Source organism: Ixodes scapularis, unplaced genomic scaffold (genome assembly GCF_016920785.2).
Source record: "Ixodes scapularis isolate PalLabHiFi unplaced genomic scaffold, ASM1692078v2 PGA_scaffold10__122_contigs__length_95168666, whole genome shotgun sequence".
NCBI classification, from domain to species: Eukaryota; Metazoa; Arthropoda; class Arachnida; order Ixodida; family Ixodidae; genus Ixodes; species Ixodes scapularis.
The window spans coordinates 89,615,754-89,636,929 of NW_024609836.1; the positions used below are offsets into that span (position 1 = coordinate 89,615,754).

The window sequence follows — 21,176 nt, forward strand, 5'->3', positions numbered from 1 at the left end:
ATTGAACCCACCGATCTCTCACATTTGTCATCTTCATGAAGGTTGTTACAACTGTGGTTGTTACTAGATCACCTACATTGATCTTCCCCAACCTTCACCGACTCACTGCGTAACGGCTCCGGCAACCTCAAGAGGTGCCTTTGTCTTTTTTGTCATGCGGTTCTACCATTAAAAAAAATTATTAAAAACATAACATTTTCACGAATTTTTAGATTTGGTGAGCGGAGATGGATTTATCAAAGATAGCTTTCAGGCAAATTGTCAGCCAAGCCAAGCCAAGTCAGTGTTTGTTGATTGCTGATTCTTGCTGATGCTAGAATCGCGGGCAGCGGGCTGTTTCCAAGCATTGCAAGGCTCAATTCCGTCCTGTATTTGTGAAGGAGGTTTGCGTTTCTACTTTGCGTCCTAGCTTGGCGTAGCTCGACATTCGTGTTCCACGCTGCGACTCAGCGGTGGTGTAGCCAGCATGCTCTGCTGCAACGAGTGAGAGCCCACGTACAACTTGCGCAGCTGAACCCTACGGGTCCATGTCTTACAAAAACGATAAGTCTAGCGGCCACGTGTGCGCGGTGGTCGGTTGTCGCAACAACCAGAAGAAGCGCAAACGGCTCGAGGAAGAGGTGTGCCACGAGCACAGCGTCCCGCGCAAGGCGTGCGGCTGCACAGTCTACCGATTTCACCGGTTCCCGGTAGACGCTCGACTGCGCCAAAAGTGGCTGGCCTTCTTGAACCGAAAGGGTTTTGTGCCAAGCCACCACACCAGGCTGTGCTCCGAACACTTCATCGACGGCGATCGCGCCAGCTGGCCTGTCCCCATACACAGAGTGGCCCCCAAACGAAGGGTGCGTCTGTTTTCTCGTATGCTACGATTGCACGCAGGGCATCGGCACCAGTCGGGATCTACAGTTGTTTTTCGCCGGTAACCATGAGTATCGGGGTATAGAAGTGGTGGTGTGACGACCGCGCGGGCGAGGGCGGTCTCGCGATTCAAGTCTACAGAGCAAAGCATAATCTATAGGCGCGGTAAGCAGCGTCTTCTTGCTCTCCTGTAGATGTTTGTTCACCGGATTCCATATTTGAGTGCTCTGTTCCGACACCACCTAAAGTAGTCGAGATCCGTGCTCTAGAATATCCTAGTGTTACTGACACTAAAACACAAAGCATGGAGCCGCTCTCAGCCACTGAAAGTAGCGAGCAATAGCCACATTTCCCCCCCTCTGGCCCAACCTACCACGGGGGTTCGTTGCTGACGCTGAGCACAACACTTCTGCAGCACGCATTCCACACCGTTGCAGTTCTCGGTAGACGTCCTCAGAGCAGTCTTTGTTGTTTGTTTGAGGCTCGCAAGACACCAGATTTCTTGTATTGGAGCGCACAATTCAATGGTGAGTGACAACACAATCAACCTTCTTTCTTGCAGGCAGTGCCACGAAAACGGGCCACAACATTGCCCGGCGCACAAGTTGAGACGGTGGATCGACGAGACAAACGAACGACAGCCAGTGTTGCAGCAAGTCAGGTTCACAACATTGTGTTTTGGCAGATGGCCACGGGAGAGAATGTCGAAGTTATCTCGATACGGGGTCGAAGTGCGGGCATCGCCGACGAGGAATTTCTCGCCAAAGTAAACTTGGACGACGTCCAATTCAGCGTAAGAGCAAACTCCGCCGTCGCTTCGAGGGACGAGGCCAATCCGACCACCGTCGGCCGGCTGGCAGAGGTAGGAAATATTTTCTGCCGACTCGTTTCGTAGAAGCACTTAGCGTTGAGAGCGACGGTTATGAGCATGTCGTAGAAAAAGGGTGCAGGTCCAGAATTTGACGCAACCAGCTAATGTGCGCTTGTGCATGCGGTGCTCATACATGCATAGAAATATTTTAAGATTCAGCAGCAAAAAAAAAAAAAAAAAGTAGATCGGCCACATTTACACAGTAGCACTTAACTATGTTATGACCGCATGTCAATGGGACATCTGCGCTTTGTGTGTTGTAGGCAACCGACATTCATGCTTCGTAATATAGTGACACCCCTAATAATAGTCCCCAGCCGGTTTTATCAAAATCTGTGAAAACCAAAAACCTGAAATCGGAGCTGTCTTCGAATAAGAAAAACCCGAGCCTCACGGGCATAAATCGATGGCTCTGTTGTGCAAACTTGAAACAGCGCAAAAAAGATAAGGGACAAGAACGAGATGTGAACGAACACAACGCTGTTCTTGTCCCTTGTCTTTTTTGCACTGTTTCCAAGTTTGCATTATGAACCAACTAGCCCAACTTCACGCCTTGTTGCAGCTCTATTGTGCGTTGGCCCCCTTCCATGAACTGCCCACAAGGCTGCCGGTTCCTTTGGGCACCAAACCCCTCATCCTGTTTCCTTCCCTCATCAATGTCGGCACATTTTGTTTAGGTTGGTCGGGTCGCTCCCATTCTTCCTGAGTGTTGGGGAATCCCGTGGCTGTCTTCTTTAAAGTAAGCCACCGGAAAACACTGAATCCGTGGTAAAAAAAATAAACCCCGAAAACACAAACTCCTATCGTAACTTCATCTACGAGCTTGCAGCTTGGTCGAATGCTACTGTGTGAATTGGTCTGAAAAGTTTTTTTTTATCTTTTTGTCTGTTGCACTGAATCTTGCTTCGATTGTCGTTTTCTTTCAAGGAGCGAGAAGAAGCCATTGATTTCTGCCAAACTGTCTACGAGGAGGTGACTATAACTTTTAGTATATAATTTTGCATTTCGTGCTGCATGTGCCATGCAGTGATGCGATTGCTGCGCCATTTCTGCCAAACTGCTGACTCTGCTACGTCCTGCTACATTTCACAAAAAATGTGATAAACTTGCACCAAAACTTTATTAACTTTCACTTTATTAACCAAAACTTTATTAAGTTTCACTTTATTAATTCCTAAGGTATAATAGATAAGGCCCCACCACATGGTTAAATTGTTGCAGTGGAATCACCTTACAAAACTTACTATATATACGTAACTTTATCTCTGTACCAAATACGAACAGTACTGAAAAGTCTCCCAATATTTCTCATGCTCGTGGTCTTTTCTGGCGCAGTAGTTGGCTTCGTTGAGTGCGCTTCTCACTCTGCACTGGTGCAGTGCAGTGAAGTGACAACCGCAAAGTGGGCTTTGCGAGTTTGCACACCTTGCTTCGCCGCAGCACATCCGCATGCTAAGAGGTAGACACTACTCCCAAGCGGGACTTTACGCATTCGAATATTGACTAAAGTATATACAGTCAAACCTCGATGTAAGAAACTTTTATGTAACGAAACCCCCGATGTAACGAAGTACATAACTTTTTCTAACCGCAAGTGTATGCACGCCACATATTTTTTACCTTTATGTAACGAAGTCCCGTTTGCCGAATTTCGAGATAACGAAATTTCATGGACAATTTGTCACAGACTTTTGGGTCCCAAAAGAGACTTTGAGAAGCACATGCGCTAAAACGGGCCGAATCTGGCGAGTGTGGTGTACAGAACGGCTACTAGAGGACACTAGAGCCGCCGCCGTTTCGTCCGTCGGCTTCGTTCGTGCTGAGTAGTTCGTTCGGAGGCCTAACTAAAAGTGTGCGTCCCTCGTTGTCCTGGGCAATAGAGCCTTGAAGGCGATGGAGCCGCCCCTGACAACATTGATTTCAAGGACTTTCTATTCGCCGACTCTGCTGTCATTGCGACGGAGGAGGTGACCAACGAGGCGATAGCTAGCGATGTTCGTGGGAACTCGCAAGACTGGGACGACATCGAGCCTGATGAGCAAGACAACTGCTATGTGCACAGTAACCGTGAAGTAGTGGATGCGATCGATGTCTTGAGGCGGTTCGCGATCCCACACCAAGACGAAGACGCAATGCAGGCCGTCTGGCTATGCGAACGTCGTGTGATGCCTATAATAACGCCAAGAGTGGCTCAGAAAAAGGGGATAGACTACTTTCAACCGAAATAAAGGCGTCCTCGGTGAGTTTTATTCACCCGAGAAACATTTGTGGAAACTTTCTTTAACGTTAGCCTCGAATTTTTATGGAGCGATATTTCATTGTAACGAAGTAAATTCCAAATTTTACCGACTTCGTTACATCAAGGTTTGACTCTATATATATATATATATATATATATATATATATATATATATATATATAAAAAAAGAAGAAAAAAACTACTATATGATAGATTGCTTTTGTTTTTCAATATCAGAATATAGCAAGGATGCTTGGACATTGTGAGATGTTTATGAACTACTCAATTAAGTAAATTAAAACTAAATTAGCTGTGAGTGGATGGAAGTTTCGAAATGGGCTTAACAAGCTCATTTATATTGATTTTTAAGAGGGTGTATTTATTTTTCACATGCCAATTTTTCTAATGAAAAACTTTCAGCCTTTCCACTCTGGTGAAGAAGGGAAAGCAGCGGAGCTGTACAATGGAAAGTGATGGCCAGCCGCAAGTCGGCAAGCCGGAGTGAAAAGGCTGCCGCCATCTATGAGCGACGGCAACAACCAGATACGTGGCTTGCTGCCGTCGCTCATAGATGGCGGTAGGTGTCCAGAGTTCGGGGTCTTCATTTCTTGACGGGGGACACGATCCTGGTGAAACTAGCCCTTAACAGCTCCGCTATAAAAGTTCTACATAAAGAATGTCATTGATGTTCGTAACTCTAATGGCCGAAGCTTTGTTTTTATCTGGACTAAAGATTACAGTATTCTATCATTATTTTAGTGGAATATACTATTTGTTTTACCTTTGATTCCGTGCCTAAGAAAATATAGTTCATACTGTCCTTCATCAATCAGCATATTGTTGGAATGCCTGGTACTTCTAAGTGCAACCAAACTGCTTGTTTTGTGTTTGAAGGAATCAAACCTGTTTGCGGAAGGGGGAAGGCAAAGTAGACAATGTCTTTGCAGTACTTCTGATAAAAATAAAGTGTGGGATTGTGCTCCAAAAGTTATTTTTGCAGCTCCAAAATTGACTTTTAGTTGCTCGAAAAGTTGCTCCGCAATGACTTATAGACCAATCACATCATTGGTTGTGGCATACTTGTAAATCCTTCAGAATGTTGTAAAAGACCTACAGGTCCACACAGATAGTCTGTTTAGAATGTCATTAATAGCATTATGCACATGCAGTCTTGCCCTTGTCCCTAGACCAGGTATGTGAATATACCACATTACTTGCCCAAATAACCATACGTGTATGTATTCCTTGTCAGAGCGCGCACAGATACCTAATATTTGCGCTTTACCGAAGGAGGACAGCAAATGGAAGCTCTTTTCTCAAATCATGATGACCAGAGCTCACTGTGCCTCTTGAAAATGCAGTTGTGCAGGTTTTCTTTTTGCAGGAGTTCACTTAGATTCAGGTGAATACCGCAATTAGAATGCATGTTCCATTTTCATAGATAGAACACAATATATGGAGAGAGTGTCCTCTGCCTCTTTAGCGTGCATCATCTCATTGACGAGAGCGACTTTCCAGGTAAAAAATTTTCATCTGGATGTTAACAAGAATAATGGGGGTTCATCAGTCTTCCTTCCTCACCCTTGCCTTGGATTTGTGGTTGCCGAACCCTTACATCAGGACGATCCATGTAGAACCAGGCTTGCTCCGCTGTAGCAGTGTCCCTGCAGTGCCAAAACTCCGCAGGCAAGAAATCCCTATAAGGCCAAAGCCCTGCGGGCAAGTAATACCTCTAGGGCCAAAGCCCCGCAAGGGAAAAATCTCTATAAACAGGAGGGTAACACGTTGCTGCTTGCCCCCGTGCCCATACAACGAAATTCGGAGACTCGTGAGACCGAGTGTGATGCATTGTCCAACTTCCCGTTTTCAGCCACAGCTGCACATGCCCCGGCGGTGCACTCAACGCCAGGGTGCATCTGAAGATGACCAGCAACATGTTGTGAGAACCCTTTCATTATCTAGAAATGGGGATGAGGAGCATCTGCCATGTCCGTACCGTCAGTCAACCTATGACACCTAGTATGATGATGGCTACTCGCTTAAATTTGGAGTTCACAACATCCCCACGACGTAGAACCCCAATTTTCCACTTTATTTCCTCCCAGGATACAACAGTAGTGAGGAAGGGAAAGGAAGAGGAGTCCATGACTCCCCACACCTCTAATTCAGGGTGGTTACAATAATCTAACCTTTCAGGGAAGTGGTTTGGAAGAGAACGTAGCCAAGAAAAATGGAAAGCGTGAAGTGTACGTCAGCCCTTGCAATGAAATGGATTGCCTTTGATTTCACTGGAATGACTGCTTCAATGCAGGGGGATCGGTCGCCGAGTGGGCTAGCACACACCAGCTCGGAGCACGTGGAGCGAAAGCTCGCGATGCAGAACCCAGGGATCCTGGGTTCAATCCCCACCCCTGCCCGTTTCGATCTGGATGAGCATCGTACTGGCGTGCAGTCGTGCATCACTAGTGCAGGATGTACGTTAAAGACACCAGGCTAGCAGTTGTACTGCACTGGTTAAATTTCTCATCTACAGCTGGGGCACCAGACGCCCAGTGAGGCCGATTATTTTCTGGCTGCATAAACATACAGATATCATAATTAGTATTATTGCTTCAATGCAGTAGTTTGCATCTAGTTAACCTGGTTACTTGAGAACATAGTGCATTTATTTCGCAGGGCGATGTGCGGACGTGTTTAGCATACCACATGGTATTGTTTATGAAGAGCCTCGAGTGTTAGTGGTGATGACTCTTTTGTTCATTTATGGCACTTTTTGTTTGTAAGCTTTCTTGGATATATTCCCCCATGTGCTTCTTCTTCTGCTTGGTCCATTTGGTCTGCTGTGTGTTTAATTAAAGAAATGTGAAGGTAGTTTCACAGAGTTTCTCTTCTAACTATTGCAGCCATCCATCGTCTCGAGCTATTCGTTGGCAGCACCCCACAAGCTCTTTCCTCCAGTACCCGAACCAGATGAGGTGGTTACAGGGGATGTGGTAGGTCGACTTCAATCATTCAATCAATGTTGATTGGTAACATTTATAGCATTGGTTTAATCCAGATCGATTAAGTTTCAAGCATTTGCGGGGCCAAATTATGGGCCTTTTTTTGTGATTCCATATAAAAGAACTTCTAGTCTTTTGAACGGTATCGGAAACGAGGAAAATGAAGTCACGTTCAGGCATGCTATCATGGTGGCTTTCATGTTGCCGAAGCGCATGCACATGTACTGTGCACATATGCTTAAAATGTGGTACATCCACAAATGTCACTATGCAGCTCTGTTTGGGTTCTACCGGAACTTGCACAGTTTTCACACACTGAAACAAAGCTAAATTATTATTCGCATCTCATTTTCAGTCATGAATTTTGACTATAATATATAGTGATCCTAGAAAGTCTTGTCACCACAGAAATTTTGGAAAACAAAGCAAATAATAAAAACATGAACAGCGTGAAGACAAGGACATAGTAAAAAGTAAGCAACAGGACACAGCACTGTTTTTGTTTTTAATGTGTGTGTATACCAACTAGCCAAAACTTCAACGTTAATTAACAAAATTGAGATTGCTAGTTTGATGGTGCTGAAGCTGAAAGGCGGTGGCGTGCAGTTAATTGATGCAAATCCTAATAATTCTCTGCAATCACAAAATATACTCCTCCTACTATGTCAAATGCTCTTTTAAACAGTAACATCAAGCTTATTTTAACAATGAAAGGTTTGCCTAATGAGTTGAATAGTAATGAATGAGTAAAATGCAGTTTATTTTGTATTCTTGGCAATGTTGAGCATCTATGGTGTTGCTATGCACAATGTTTTGTTATATGTGCTGTGTGAAGCTACAAGGAGATTCGGCCAGCTGTTAAACAGCTTTCTTCCTTTGCTTCCTCCATTCATGTACTGGAATGGAAAGTCTTACCTGGTAGTGTATGGCATTGTGAAACCGCTGTTAAATGGGATGGGGTGCTTACACAAGTGAGGGCATGTGCTGATACTTCACGGTCGGCCCATGACAGATAGAAACGTGTTATCTCGCAGTCATCGGAAGACTTGTGGCAACCCGTGGATCGTGAGTGCCCAGCAGTCATCAAAAAAGAGCAGGAAGAACCACCAAGTTCGTCTCACGAGACCTCGCTTCAAAAAAATGTCGTCATTGCCAAAGACCCAGACAATTTGCTTGAAAGGCCCACCACTCAGGAAAGTCCAGTCATCTTGAAACAAGGACAAGTTTCTGAAAGTGTGTTGGATGAGTCAAAGATACAGAAAACTGTAGTTATCATGAAGAAAGAACTAGGTCCAGGAGGCTTGCGGCACTATACGTTTCAGGAATTTCCAGTTCAGCAAAGCCCGGCTTTGCCGAAGCCTACTCAGCAATACCCGGCTGAGCAGATCCCAGCTCGTCAAACTTTAACTCAGCAGATTCTGGCTCAGCATATCCTTGCTCGGAAAAGCCCAGCTCAGCAGGTACCAGCTCAGCAGGTACCAGCTCAGCAAATCCCGCCAAAGCAAGTCCACACTCAGCTAAGCCCAGCTCAGCAGATCCTGGCTCATCAAAGTCTGGCTCTGCAAAACCTGGCTCAGCAAAGCCTGGGTCAGGAGATCCCAGTTCAGCAGATCCCGGCTCAGCACACTCGAGTTCCGCAGATCCCACCCGAGCAGATCACGGCTCAGCAAAGCCCAGCTCAGCAGGTCCCAACTCGGCAAAGCCCAGATTCAGCTCAGCAGATCCCCTCTCAGCAAGACCCAGCTCAGCAAAGCTTATCTAAGCAGAGGCTGACTCAGGAGAGTTCAGTTCAAGAGAGCCCAGCCGTAGCTGAACACACACCAGAACCTGTAAGTTTGCTGATGTTGACGATTCGTGCCATGTTGTGTGCTGTCCCTCGATCAATGTCTAACATGTGATTGGCACATTCAATCTCACTATCTAGGTGGACCAGCATCGAGAGCAGGCTTCCTCATCTGCTGCCCCTGGCCATAATGTGCTCAGGTCGCTCCTAAACGCTCCGGTATACTGTTTGTTTTCTTTCATTCCGTGTTGTGTCACTCACTGGCTATGATACCCACTAGTGGCATAGCCCGTAGTTTTTTTTTTATTTTCAAGGGGGCCTAGGATGATTGGGATTTGTTTGCCTTGGGGAAGAGGAAGGGGAGGAGGGGAGGGGGGGGGGGGGGGGGAGTTAACGCATGTATAGTATATACCGAATGTTTATGCGAAGTTTTCCGAAAATTCCTACCAATAGAACAATTGAGAAAAAAAAAAAAAACTCTTTTCGGGAACAAACTGCCAGTTTTCGCAGATGACAGGAATAAACAAAAAAAAAAAAAATTCTTGTTAATTAGCTAAATAATTAATTACAATTTACTATATAACTTTTTAATTAGTGAAAATAAACATGGTTTAAATTAGAAACTTGCTGAGCATCGGCGACAAATCCTAGATCAGTCAATCTTAAGAAGACTTAAAGGGGCACTGACACCCCAAAGGTCGTATTTATTTTTATTGTCTAAAACGATGCAAGTTGCAGTCATAGACACGCAAAAAAAACCGCATCGCGAAAAAAAATTTTTCTGCGCGCGCGCGCGCCGTTTTATTTTTGGCGTTTGATTTTCCCGCCTCTCGCCTCCTCGCTTCTTTTGATCGGCGACGTCAAAAATCAGGAAATTTAGAAGCTTTGTAGGCGACATCTCTATAACATTTAATTACGGCAATCCTAAAACATGTTTTTTAACGCAATTGCGAACGCACTACGGCCCTTCTTTTTGAAATACCGAAAATCGGGAGTTCGTTGTGGTGCCGTCTCCTGGATTTGTATCCTCCAACGGAAAACAGGCGACCCCGCTCAAAACCGGTCCGCCGCAACGCCGCCGCGCACTCCTTTCCTCCTCGATTTGGGTCGCCATGGCAACAGCAGGGAGTGGTGAAAGGAAGTCGACTCTCAGGTCTCCGCAATTTTTGACGTCAAGGCACCGGCGCCGACCGCGCGGGAACTTCGAATTCGGCATTTGGAAATTGTTTTTTTACTTCACAAATACTGAATTCCCAAATTTCAAATTTTGAGGGTAATGTCCCGGCATCGTTTTCAATCGTTTCGGATAATAAAAAAAAATATGATTTTGATGTGTCAGTGCCCCTTTAAAGCATGTGTGAAGGGAATTGGGGGGGGGGGGGGGGCGGGGGGGGGGGGCCATACGCTAAAGCTTTTACTGATGCTGCAGGCACAAGACTGGCGATGCAGAAATGCAGGTGAATGCCATCCGCGTTTTTGCACCTATGGCTCCGGCCCTCATGCTTTGCTGATCCCCCTATCAGCAAATCATGAGTGCTTTGCTGATATGGGCACTATTTGAACGAGATTAGACGGCAGAATTAACTTAATTCATTTTTCCTTCAGGACTCAAAGGAATTACAGACAGGAGTAGAAGACATTTTTTGATTCCATTGCATTTCCTTTATTTACCCACAGGGCATAAAGCATTACAGAGGGGTGTTGGGGAACAATGGGTCGCTAGTGAAAAACTCGCACGGAAAAAATGATCAACATCATGATGAAGGGGGGACACCACCTTAAAATTGTAATTTTTTAGAAAAAAAATATTTTTTTTTTATTTTTATGTATTGTGGTTTCGCAACTAATAGTGTATACTCCTGCAAATTTTTATTTCAATATTTGAAGTATTTATGGAGAAATAAAACATTTTCGGTAAGCCAACTATGCAAAATTACATGTTTTTGAAATGTGAAACCTCTGTTTTCTATTTTCAGACTGCTGTAGCTTTGCACTGGTGTGACCTAGAATGATGATCATACTCTCGTTGGAAAGACCATTTCTTCACAGTTTCAGTACATTAAATATCTTTGTTCGAGAGTAAACTCTATTCGAACACCATAGAAGTCCAGCTTTCCTGTAGAAGAGGCTATGCATATGGCCAAGAATAGAAAAGCCCGCCCTGATTGAACACAAAACTGACTAAAACCAGGATTCATTTATAGACCGACACGTGGATTTGTCTGCTTTGTATTTCCATGATGCTTGCCCCGCCCATACTTGCTGATGTTGGTTCGTGTATTGCAAGCATACCCAATTCCTGACTATATTTCACAATCAATGTCCACATGCCGACAACAAAATGACACTCGAAGAAAGCGTTTTAAGCTCGGACTCACTCAGCAAAGCCATGCTGGAGATTGGGTGTAAGCAGAAGGCACCATCTATGCTCTTGGTGCCTTTCAGTTGCCACCACCATCAGGAAATGTGGTGGTGTGGAAACTTCAAACACGTTCTCCTCAGTTTCACTTTTTTGCAGCAACTTTCATTTTAGGGAATCTGTCATTTCAGTGAATCGCTGAATGTATTCTTTGCTGTGGATGTTCTGAACCGAAATTTAACGAGGAAGGGGGCTAGATATTTATTTTCTATTTAAATAAAGTCCTTATTGCCAAAAAGTAGAGTTTTGATGAGGAGAAAATGCCCCATTATGTGGAATGCTTTTCAAACTGACATTTTGCATAGAAAAAACATGGATTTTAAGGTAAAAAATAGATAGCCCCACCCACCAAATGTTCTAGTTAAGGCTGAAGCTTAGAAATGCTTAATATTCTCCAGCAATTTTATACAATAGATTTCCTTGCCAAGTGAGGCGACTTGCATCAGTAGCTGTGTACCTCCCCCTGTAGCTTATCGGAAAATAGTCTTACAGAGATGAAATTTCATAGAGTGCATTTAGGCAAGGAAATTTGATCAATATTGAGCAACTGGTTTAAAAGTCGACACTTGAAGGTGGTGTGACCCCTTAACAAAATCGGGTAAAGAGTCTAATCAACGCCCTTTTTGAAAAGAGCACTGTCAACAACTGAAACAACAGATTAGTAATTGCACTTTTAAAGTCAGCAGTGTCAGTGATTGCGACAACAACCGTGCCAAAACGTGCATGGAACATGTAGATGCTCGTTGACTCTGAGTATGTTTGTGCGGTTTTCGCAGTCGCTCTCCTCCACGCTCAAGGACCAGGCCGCACGCTGGGGTTTTGCCGGACTGTCGGACCACGGTTACTGCAAGTCAGGCCCGTCAGAACTCCGGAGGCGGGTGAAAGAGGCCACGGTCAGGGAAGCCCTCGCACAGCTTCCCTGGTGGGTGCAGTGCACGATGAAGCCCACGTGATTATCCCCCGAAACTGCCATTCGTTCGTCGACTTCTCGCGAGGCTGCCCGTACGACCTTCGCACACGGCACCTCCTACGTCACACACTCGTCACGGAACTGCTCGCTCAAGGCTGGTTCACACTCTCGCGTTGGAGCGTGCTTGAGTAAGTGTGCTCGAGAACGCTAGAGAATCTAGATTTAACAAGATACTGAATCGAAACTCGAAATACACCTCTCACGTTCAGGAACAAGTTAAACGTGATCAACTGATGACAATCGCATGCTTGTATTTTGAATGGATAGCTATATTTTTCATTCCAAAGGATCGATTCCAGCGAGCGCTCCTAGACGAGCCATAAATGGCCCCTCCTCGCTCCCCGCAGGAGTTGAATAGGCCGGGAGGGAAAGAAAATCCGGTTCAACGGTGCTCGTGCGCACGCAGCTTGCCGCCGTATTTCTGCGGAGTGGCGCTGCTCTTAGGGTCGGAGCGACGTAACGACGTTCGGATCGTTCCTTTTAAATGATGCTTCGGCGTCTTTTCGAGCAAAAAATTGGTGTCTTCTTGGTGCGGACAGAATGGGGTTGACATTTGGACAATGAAACAGGCGCCTGAATTTTGTTGCAGTATTTCTTTAAGAGAGGGTGCAACCAAAACCATGTTTGCAGTTTAACAGCAGACGCCTCCCGCGACGATCGGTCGCAGGTACTTGTGCGTCGCTTCGTCGCGTGGCGAAGAGGAAAGTGGGCGGGGAGGCGGAGACACTAGCAGACGATCCATGCTTTCGTCTCCTCCTCGCAACTCGTATTGCAAATGCTGCCCGTGAACCACGCGACCCCCACGTGCGAAAAACGGTCGCTTATAACATCGTCGGCAGTGTTCCAGGGCTGCCCGTAGATGGCACCAATGCGCCGTCTCGTCGTAAGCGGTCATACGGGGAAATGCAACACACGTAAGTTCGCTCAAACGTATGTGCAAACCAGCCTTAAGTTTCTGCACCTTTGGTGCGACTCGGATCGTGTGGGTTGCCCCTTCCTGCCTCTGGGCGGTTCGTTACGCGCCAGTCGAGTGTGGTTCTCCGCAGGAGGATGCTTGCAAATGACTTTCTTGCTCCACATTCGTACAAACTTGCGTTTCCGCCGTGCATTCGCTCGTTACGAAAGGGCACCGACTGCAGATGTGCGGTCGGTTGCATTGCCGAAATAAAGAGTGTTTGGTTGCCTCGTCTCGATTTCTCTTTACTAACGAGTTTGACTGGTTCTTATACCGTCGACGTCTTTAGTGAGGACCCAGCTTTTGCAAACCTTGCAACTCGAAAAATAGAGTGCGAAATTGACCGCACAATTGTGTCACTCCGTGGTAATGAATACAGAATGTATCACTCCAAATCGCTATATCCTGTTCCCATCGAACATTCCCGAAACTGCCACTGCGCAAAATTCTAGAAATACTGAGCCTGCAAAAATAAAGTTGTTTAGTGTTTTGCTTTCCAGTTTACTCTGTTTCGTTATGCTTTCTGAATTGTTTGCAAAAACGGACTGAACAGGTCAAATCGTGCCGCTGTCATCGGTAAACCATGTTTTCTTCTGGATTTGCTTGCAGATGCTTCTTGAGGTCTACTAATCTATATATGTAGCATGTCCAATCTCGTGGGAGGTTGGAAAATCATCTTAAATAACCATACACCATATAAAGAACACTCCCATATAATAAATACCCTCATCTCTTTCGTCCTTCCTGCGTCCATATATAATATTGTCATCTAGAATGAATGTATGTTTGATTAAATTATCATTGAAGAGGTCTATGTGGTTCCTGAAATTGAGCTGTTCTGAAACGAGGGAATAGATTAAATCAATTGGCAGGTTGTAACACAAAAGGTTAGTATAACTAGCATTGCTTCAGGGTAGTGTGAATACTTTGTCAGTTGCTAGCTGCTGTTGATGAAATGGAACATTGTTATGCTAGGATAAATTAAAAAAATGGAACCCACAGCTGAAAGATAGAAAAAAATCAATGCAACATTTTGCCTCTCCAGGCGAGCAGCTCCTGGACACTGCAGGTTATATAGTACCTTACGTCAAACTAATCTGAAGATACAAATTTCTGGTGCAGCACGATGTATATAAAATTCCCGCCGCATATGGAGCTTTGAAGCAATTGGTTAACATACTGCCTATACGCTCCGCGCAGGAACTATAGGGGGCGCTTTGAAAAACGCGCGTAGCGCCGCTAGCAGAGGAGCTGGCGTTTGACAGTGAGGCGCGTTCAGCAGCCTGCGGCGCCTTTTCGCATGCGAAGCTGTGGCGGTGGAAGCGCGCACGGACAAAACTTTTGCTTTTTGAGCCGACACGTTGAGGGTGACGTTGCATGAGTGCTGGGGCAGAAGGGCATTTAGCTGTGCTCCACTTCTTATAAATTGAGTTTGAGTCGTTATTAGGGGTAATTTCTCTAGTTGCGGCCGAAAAAGGGGTTGGAGCAATTTTCCGAAAAGCACGACTGCTGCCACCATAATTGCTCTGACTGGGAAATTTGTTTCGCTCGTTGCTGTAAACGGGACTGCTGAAACAATGATATTTGGAGGTGAGTGAGATGTTCACTAGGTTTGTGCACGAAGTGTGCCAAGTTTAATTAAGACAGCAGGTGTGAAAGTTATGTTTCTAACGAATAAAGTAATAAAGCTGTACGGGGTATCCAATATTGGACCCAAAATGTTGTGTTATAACCGGGCTGTACGAAGTGCCGATTTGGGCACACAGGTGCTTGGACTTGACCAGTAACATAATACAGCACTTATTTTACCAAAAAGAGGTGGCATGGGGAAACTAGGTGGAAATTTGGTTTGGGTGGCGTAACTCAATGGTTACCGGTTTTGACCATGAAAGGGTTGCCAAGAGAATACCACTTGTCGTGGGAGGTGGATACTTTACAGGTAGGAAGGCACTAGTGGACCGTACTCCCAATTGAAACAAATTTATGAAAGGTGGTTCGAAAGCCGAGTAAACAAAGTTGTTGGCCAACACATGGTTTGGCCGTCAAAGGCTTTTGCGGTCAGCTGTTGTGTAATAACCTGTTGCGCGAGGTGCTGATTTTCGGCACACAGGTACTTTGACATGACCGTAACTTGGCAGAAAATTTATTATACCAAAAAGAGGTGGCTTAGCGAAAACAAGTGGAAATTTAGTTTGGGCGGCGTAACTACATGGGAACCAGTTTTGACCGTCAAAGGCTGTCAAGAGTATACAACTCATCATGGCAGGGAGGTGCACACTTTACAGGTAGGAAGGGACCAGTGGACGGTACTTCCATTTCGAACAACTTTGTGATAGGTGGCTCTAAAGCCGAAAAAAAAAAATTGTCTACAGAACTCGGGGTGTCAGCGTTTCCACATCCAAAAGGAGGCTGATCAAAAAAGAAAGCACACCACATAAACTTCCATACTCAATCGTCGATTCTCCAGTGATTCTGAGTTTCATTGTGGTTGTCACTTTTTTTTTTTTTTTTTTACCGTTTGAATTTTTTTACATGGAGTACAGATTGCGTGCCATACTTGTCCGGAAATATCATCGACACGTACGATGGGGACGAAACTTCTTTGGAGGGCATTCCTCCAACGAAATTGGCACTGCCTACCCGCGAGTGTGGGATGGCTTTTCAGTTCGTCCCATCGGCGCTAACACATGTAGGAGTCACTGGTACGAAAACAAACGTAGAGCGCAAAGCGGCATATGTCAGCCGTGCCGACACAGTGGCAGATATGATCGGGAGACTAAATTTCTCACGTAGTACGGCACGGGTCGATCGTTGTCGCTGTCCCAGAAAACATCGGCGAGGTGAAAAACTGAAACTTTGTCCCCACGAGATACGATGCATAACTATTGAAGCACTTAACGACGCAGCACCGGCAGCACTTCATGCTGTGAACCCAGCGCAACCGCACCGCTCCGACTTCAACGCGTACCGACGTACGCGGCGTGGTTTCGGTTTCGTTTTCTCTGGGGTTCTCACTGCCTACCTTTGGCAACGGCCGCGCGGCGCCGCGCTAGTCGCGTCGCATAACCTCGTGCGCATAGCTCTGGTCGCACGCAGAGCCCTTTGTCGCGCGGATACTCCTTCAAAAATATGAACAAATATGCGATAATTTATCTTGATTGCTACCCAACTCGCTTGCTACTACGGTATCTGATATTGATGAACTTAGCATTTTTAATATTCTAGCCACATCAGTTATCGTAATATTAGAGCCATCGCACTTGGAAATAGATAGATAAATCTACGAGATAAATGTCCCTACCTCCACTGCCTCAACCCTCAACCTCCAACGGGGGACCGGGGGACAGTGTGTACAGTGTGCAAGCTACGGAGCAAGCGTGTGCAAACAGTCCACGTACGCAGTAATCGTCGCCAAAGCCTTCAGCTGCGTGGAGGTGAAAATCGCTAGCTCAGGAAGTGAAATATCTGAGCACGTGCTGAAGCAAGCGCGGCACTGCCTGAACCAAGGAATCAAGGTCGGGCTCGAGTCTCCACTGCTCCTTTATCCTTTCGCCACCTACTGCTACTGCTCAGAGCCTGCTATACTCCGTTTCACCTTATGTTGTACCCAGGGGCGGATGCAGGAATTTCCTGAGGGGGGGGTCAGGGTCAGGTGTTGGTCAGCGTACCATATGTCTAGGAACCCCCCCCCCCCCCCCCCCCCCCCCCTCCCCTCCCCTCGTTTCACGCCCTATATTTTACACATGCAGAAATCAAGAGGGGGGTCAGGACATCCGGACCCCCCCTCTAAATCCGCCCCTGGTTGTACCGCAGACAAGGCTAAAAGCGCGAGCTCATAGCGTAGGGAGCTACTCTGAACGCACGAGAGCTTGTGCCGCCTTGCTGTGCCCTAGAGCAAGGAGCTCGCGCTTGTAGCCTTTTCTGCGGTACATCATAAGGTGAAACTGAGTATAGGTTGTTTGCACATGACGTCAATTCGCCATTTTGTTGTTAGTTTGTTTTTTCAAACAAATTTACTACATTGAAGGGTCACATCGTAACTGGTTGAGATGATGTCACTGGTGCTCTACGCATTTGAGGGGCATGCAAATCCTTGGAATGCTCGAGTTTGGCACACACCTGACAGCTCACAACAACAAAATGGTGGACCAAATCACGTCAGTGAAAAGTGCAGGGATTGGTGTTCCACGCGCCACATGCGCACGCCTTCCCTATAAAAGATTCGAAGTAAATAACCAAAATAACGCGTTGACGAACGCGCGTGCATCAATGCCATTTGTTTTAGGCATCTGCTTTTAGAAAAGTTACAGCTGCTGAGGCCAGCACTTGTGGGGCGTGGAACTCCAATCCCTGCATTCTCCTTGATGCTTGGGTAATAGAGCAAAGTCTTTTTCGTTATACATTTCGTTATAAAACGCTTCTTTCATCTCCTTCGTAATTTTCGCATTGTTTCATACTCAAAATTCTCGAAGCCCGAACTGTTAAGGCTTTTTTTAAATATTTGTTTATTTTGCCTTACACGGTAGAATATGGTTTGCGTGTGTTGCCTTTATTAAATGTATTACATGTATTACAAAATCATTCTATAGAAGTTAGTCTGTAGAAGTCAGTCTATAGAAGTTAGACTCCTTTGCACTGCAACAAATTTCTTGTAAATGATAGTTTTTTTGTTTTGTTTTCTTTCACTTTAGTCAGTGCTATATGCCAGGAACCTTTTAATATATATTTCTGGGGGGTCAGGGGTATCAACCCCATAAGTTTCCCCCCGCCCCCCCCTTTCCTGGCTACACTACTGCCTTCAGGATATGTGCAGGTTCTCATCACAGTACTGCAAAACCCTTAATGTTCTCGAGCCTTCATTTTCGCAAATTGAAAAATTCGCGAAATTTAAGGGCACACGAAAGTTTCGATCGTTAAAGGGGCAGAGCAACGATTTTCAGACTTTTAATCTGAGTCACCTATGGAACGAAAAACAAGAAACTGCATTTTCTTCCGAGCGCTAGTTCTTATTTAAAAAAATGAAACCAATCGAAGGTCGAAGTGCCCCTCAACTCTCCGCACCGACTTTCGAGTGACGTACTACATCAGAGACCCCAGCCGCTTCCTCCGGCATTGTCGACTTTCAAAGGATTAGCCTCATCGAAGGTTGCGGCGAGCAATGGATACAAAGGACAGTTAGTTCGCTATGGGGCTGAGGGCGAGTGTTGCAGTGGAGGGGGAGAGGTTTTGCTGACTTCCGCATACCCCCAGAAACGCCGTCATTTTAGTTCCCGTAGCTGCCACAGGCGGCTGCAGATCGGCAAATAATTTGTTTTTTGCTTTTCGATTATGCAGCAGAATAGCAGTTTTTCGGGGAAAGGTGACGCATTTTTGGTCACTTGGGCTTGTATAAACAATATAAAAAATGCAAACTGGCAGTTCTTTCAACATTAAAACCATTGCACTGCCCCTTTAAGAGTTTCAATGCCGGCATCTGGAATTCGTGAAATTTAGCGACTGCGATCATGTCCTCTGTGACCGATTCGCGAAAATATAGGGTTTCACGGTATTTCTTTATTAATTTACCTTTTCAGCCACATTGAAAAAGATTTACGATGGAGGCAAGTCTGAGCGACCACATCCTTAGCTTCTCCGTCGACCTATACAAGCGGCTGAAACCCTCTGGCAAAGACACGACAGGAAACGTCTTCTGCTCACCTTTCAGTATTGCAGCTGCTCTGTCCATGGCCCTCGCAGGAGCTAGAGGCAACACTGCCAAGCAAATCGCTGCCATCCTGCACTCAAACGACGGCAAGATCCACAACCACTTCTCGAGCTTCCTTTGCAAGCTACCCAGTTACGCCCCAGATGTGGCCCTGCACATCGCCAATCGCATGTACTCTGAGCAGACCTTCCAACCGAAAGCGGAGTACACAACCCTGTTGCAGAAGTCCTACAACAGCACCATCAAGGCTGTTGACTTTGCAGGAAACGCCGACGGAATCCGACAGGAGGTCAATGCCTGGGTCGAGGAAGTCACCAGGTCAAAGATCAGGGACCTGCTCGCACTTGGAGCTGTTGATGCATCGACATCACTTATATTGGTGAATGCCATTTACTTCAAAGGTCTGTGGGAGTCTCAATTCCAGCCTAGTGCTACGAAGCCGGGAGATTTCCACTTGACGTCACAGACCTCAAAGACAGTGGACATGATGCACCAGGAAGGGGACTTCAAGATGGGTCACTGCAGCGACCTCAAGGTCAGTGCGCTTGAGATACCCTACAAAGGCAACAAGATGTCGATGGTCATTCTCCTGCCCGAAGATGTGGAGGGACTCTCAGACCTGGAGGAACACTTGACCGCTCCAAAACTGTTGGCTCTGCTCGGTGGCATGTATGTGACGTCCGATGTCAACTTGCACTTTCCGAAGTTCAAACTGGAGCAGTCTATGGGTCTGAAGGGCGTACTGATGGCGATGGGAGTCAAGGATTTCTTTACGTCCGTAGCGGATCTTTCTGGCATCAGCGCTGTGGGGAATCTGTGCGCTTCGGATGTCATCCACAAAGCTTTTGTGGAAGTTAATGAGGAGGGCACGGAGGCTGCAGCTGCCACTGCAATACTGATGGATTGCATTCCACAGGTGGTTAACTTTTTCGTTGATCACCCATTCATGTTCCTGATCTGCAGCCATGATCCAGATGCTGTTCTCTTCATGGGATCCATCCGTGAGCTCTGAAAAGCATTGCCAACCAATCTGTGAAATTATCTCTTGGTCACAAATGTGTGACAATTTTGCAATATTCAGCTGGTGTCTGGTGGTAACTTGTGAAATCTTTTTGTTGGATGAAGACCAAAGCAAATAAAGGTAAGTGCTTAAAGCCACGAAACAGTCGTCAACAAGCATGCGGGCTGCCAAAGACGTCACAGGACATTGTTGAGATGAAAGAACATAAAGGATACTTCCTGAGCAACATTTCAGTTTTTGATGCATTGTTTATTCTCCTTGCTCTTTGCTACAAACTTAACTTGTCATGTAGAAAGCCCTCACCGTTGTTGGAATTATGCGTGCAAATAACCAAATGAAAGTGAACTAGCTGATGAGCTTGTTAAATTAATGCAATCAACTGATGCCTTGTGTTCATGGGGTCAATTTGCGTGAATGTGTATCTGTTATGCCAAGTTCACCGAAACCTTGCTGTCATATGGCCACTGTTTGAAAAAGTTTCGATAAGTTAGTGCAAATTTGTATCCAATCTTTTATTGTGACTGCACCTCACTATAGTCGGCCTACCGGAAAACTATGCAAATGTGCCTTGTACACAGAGGGGGTCTTTGGATGTCCCAACCCCCCTTTTGAGTTCTACATGTCTAAAATTTTAGGACAGAAAAAAGAGAGGGGTGGGGAGTTCTCAAACATCTGTTATGCTGACCCCTCCCCCTCTTTTTTCATATCCCGAAACTCTTGTGTTATGTTTGGAGAAGCATGCTTTTAGTCATAGCTATCTGCTCACTCATTGAGTATACTTGTTGAGTCCACAGTATAGTATGTAAACAAAGTAGTGCACATTGTTAATCACAGAACTAAGTGCTAATGGAATGCAGCAACATGACTTCCTGCTGCCATAACCAATTTTTTGAAAGGATCCCCCAGGTTGCTGAATCCGAGGAGATCTCTGCTCAACGAGTCTGAAATCTGCAGCATTTTAATGTGAAAAAAGCTGTTTTAAACTGCTCTTTTTACTTTTCGCTTACTCTCGCCCCCAGCCACCTGGTAGGCAAGAAACTTGGGTTTTCACATTTTTATGCAGAGATTGACTTTGACGACATTAAATACTTCAGATGTACGTACAAGATTTGTTTGACTTGCTGTTGTGCTCTCTTTCTCCCCCCCCCCCCCCCTCTATGTATGTATGTATGTATGTATGTATGTATGTGTGTGTGTGTGTGTGTGTGTGTGTGTGTGTGTGTGTGTGTGTGTGTGTGTGTGTGTGTGTGTGTGTGTGTGTGTGCAAATGTTTGTAATTAAAAAAATGTTAACATGGAATTTTCTCAGTCATGTACAGTATGCATTATTTCCAGGTAAATAATATCGGCGTTTG

General features: G+C 45.6%; 2 protein-coding genes across 2 annotated transcripts; both read left to right on the top strand.

Moving 5' to 3' along the window:
• Positions 1–140: 140 nt before the first annotated feature.
• LOC8035313 (fibrous sheath CABYR-binding protein) lies at positions 141–13,596 on the top strand. Its single transcript, XM_029976191.4, has 8 exons — positions 141–842; positions 1,421–1,720; positions 2,657–2,701; positions 5,839–5,907; positions 6,872–6,961; positions 8,005–8,799; positions 8,895–8,972; positions 11,949–13,596. The coding sequence occupies exons 1-8, from the start codon at positions 528–530 to the stop codon at positions 12,123–12,125; spliced, it is 1,869 nt and encodes a 622-aa protein (XP_029832051.3). The 5' UTR covers positions 141–527; the 3' UTR covers positions 12,126–13,596.
• A 2,561-nt stretch (positions 13,597–16,157) lies between these two features.
• Positions 16,158–20,928, top strand: LOC8031975 (leukocyte elastase inhibitor). Its single transcript, XM_029976197.3, has 2 exons — positions 16,158–16,612; positions 18,671–20,928. Exon 2 carries the CDS (start codon positions 18,692–18,694, stop codon positions 19,811–19,813), a length of 1,122 nt encoding a protein of 373 aa, XP_029832057.2. The 5' UTR covers positions 16,158–16,612; positions 18,671–18,691; the 3' UTR covers positions 19,814–20,928.
• Positions 20,929–21,176: the final 248 nt, after the last annotated feature.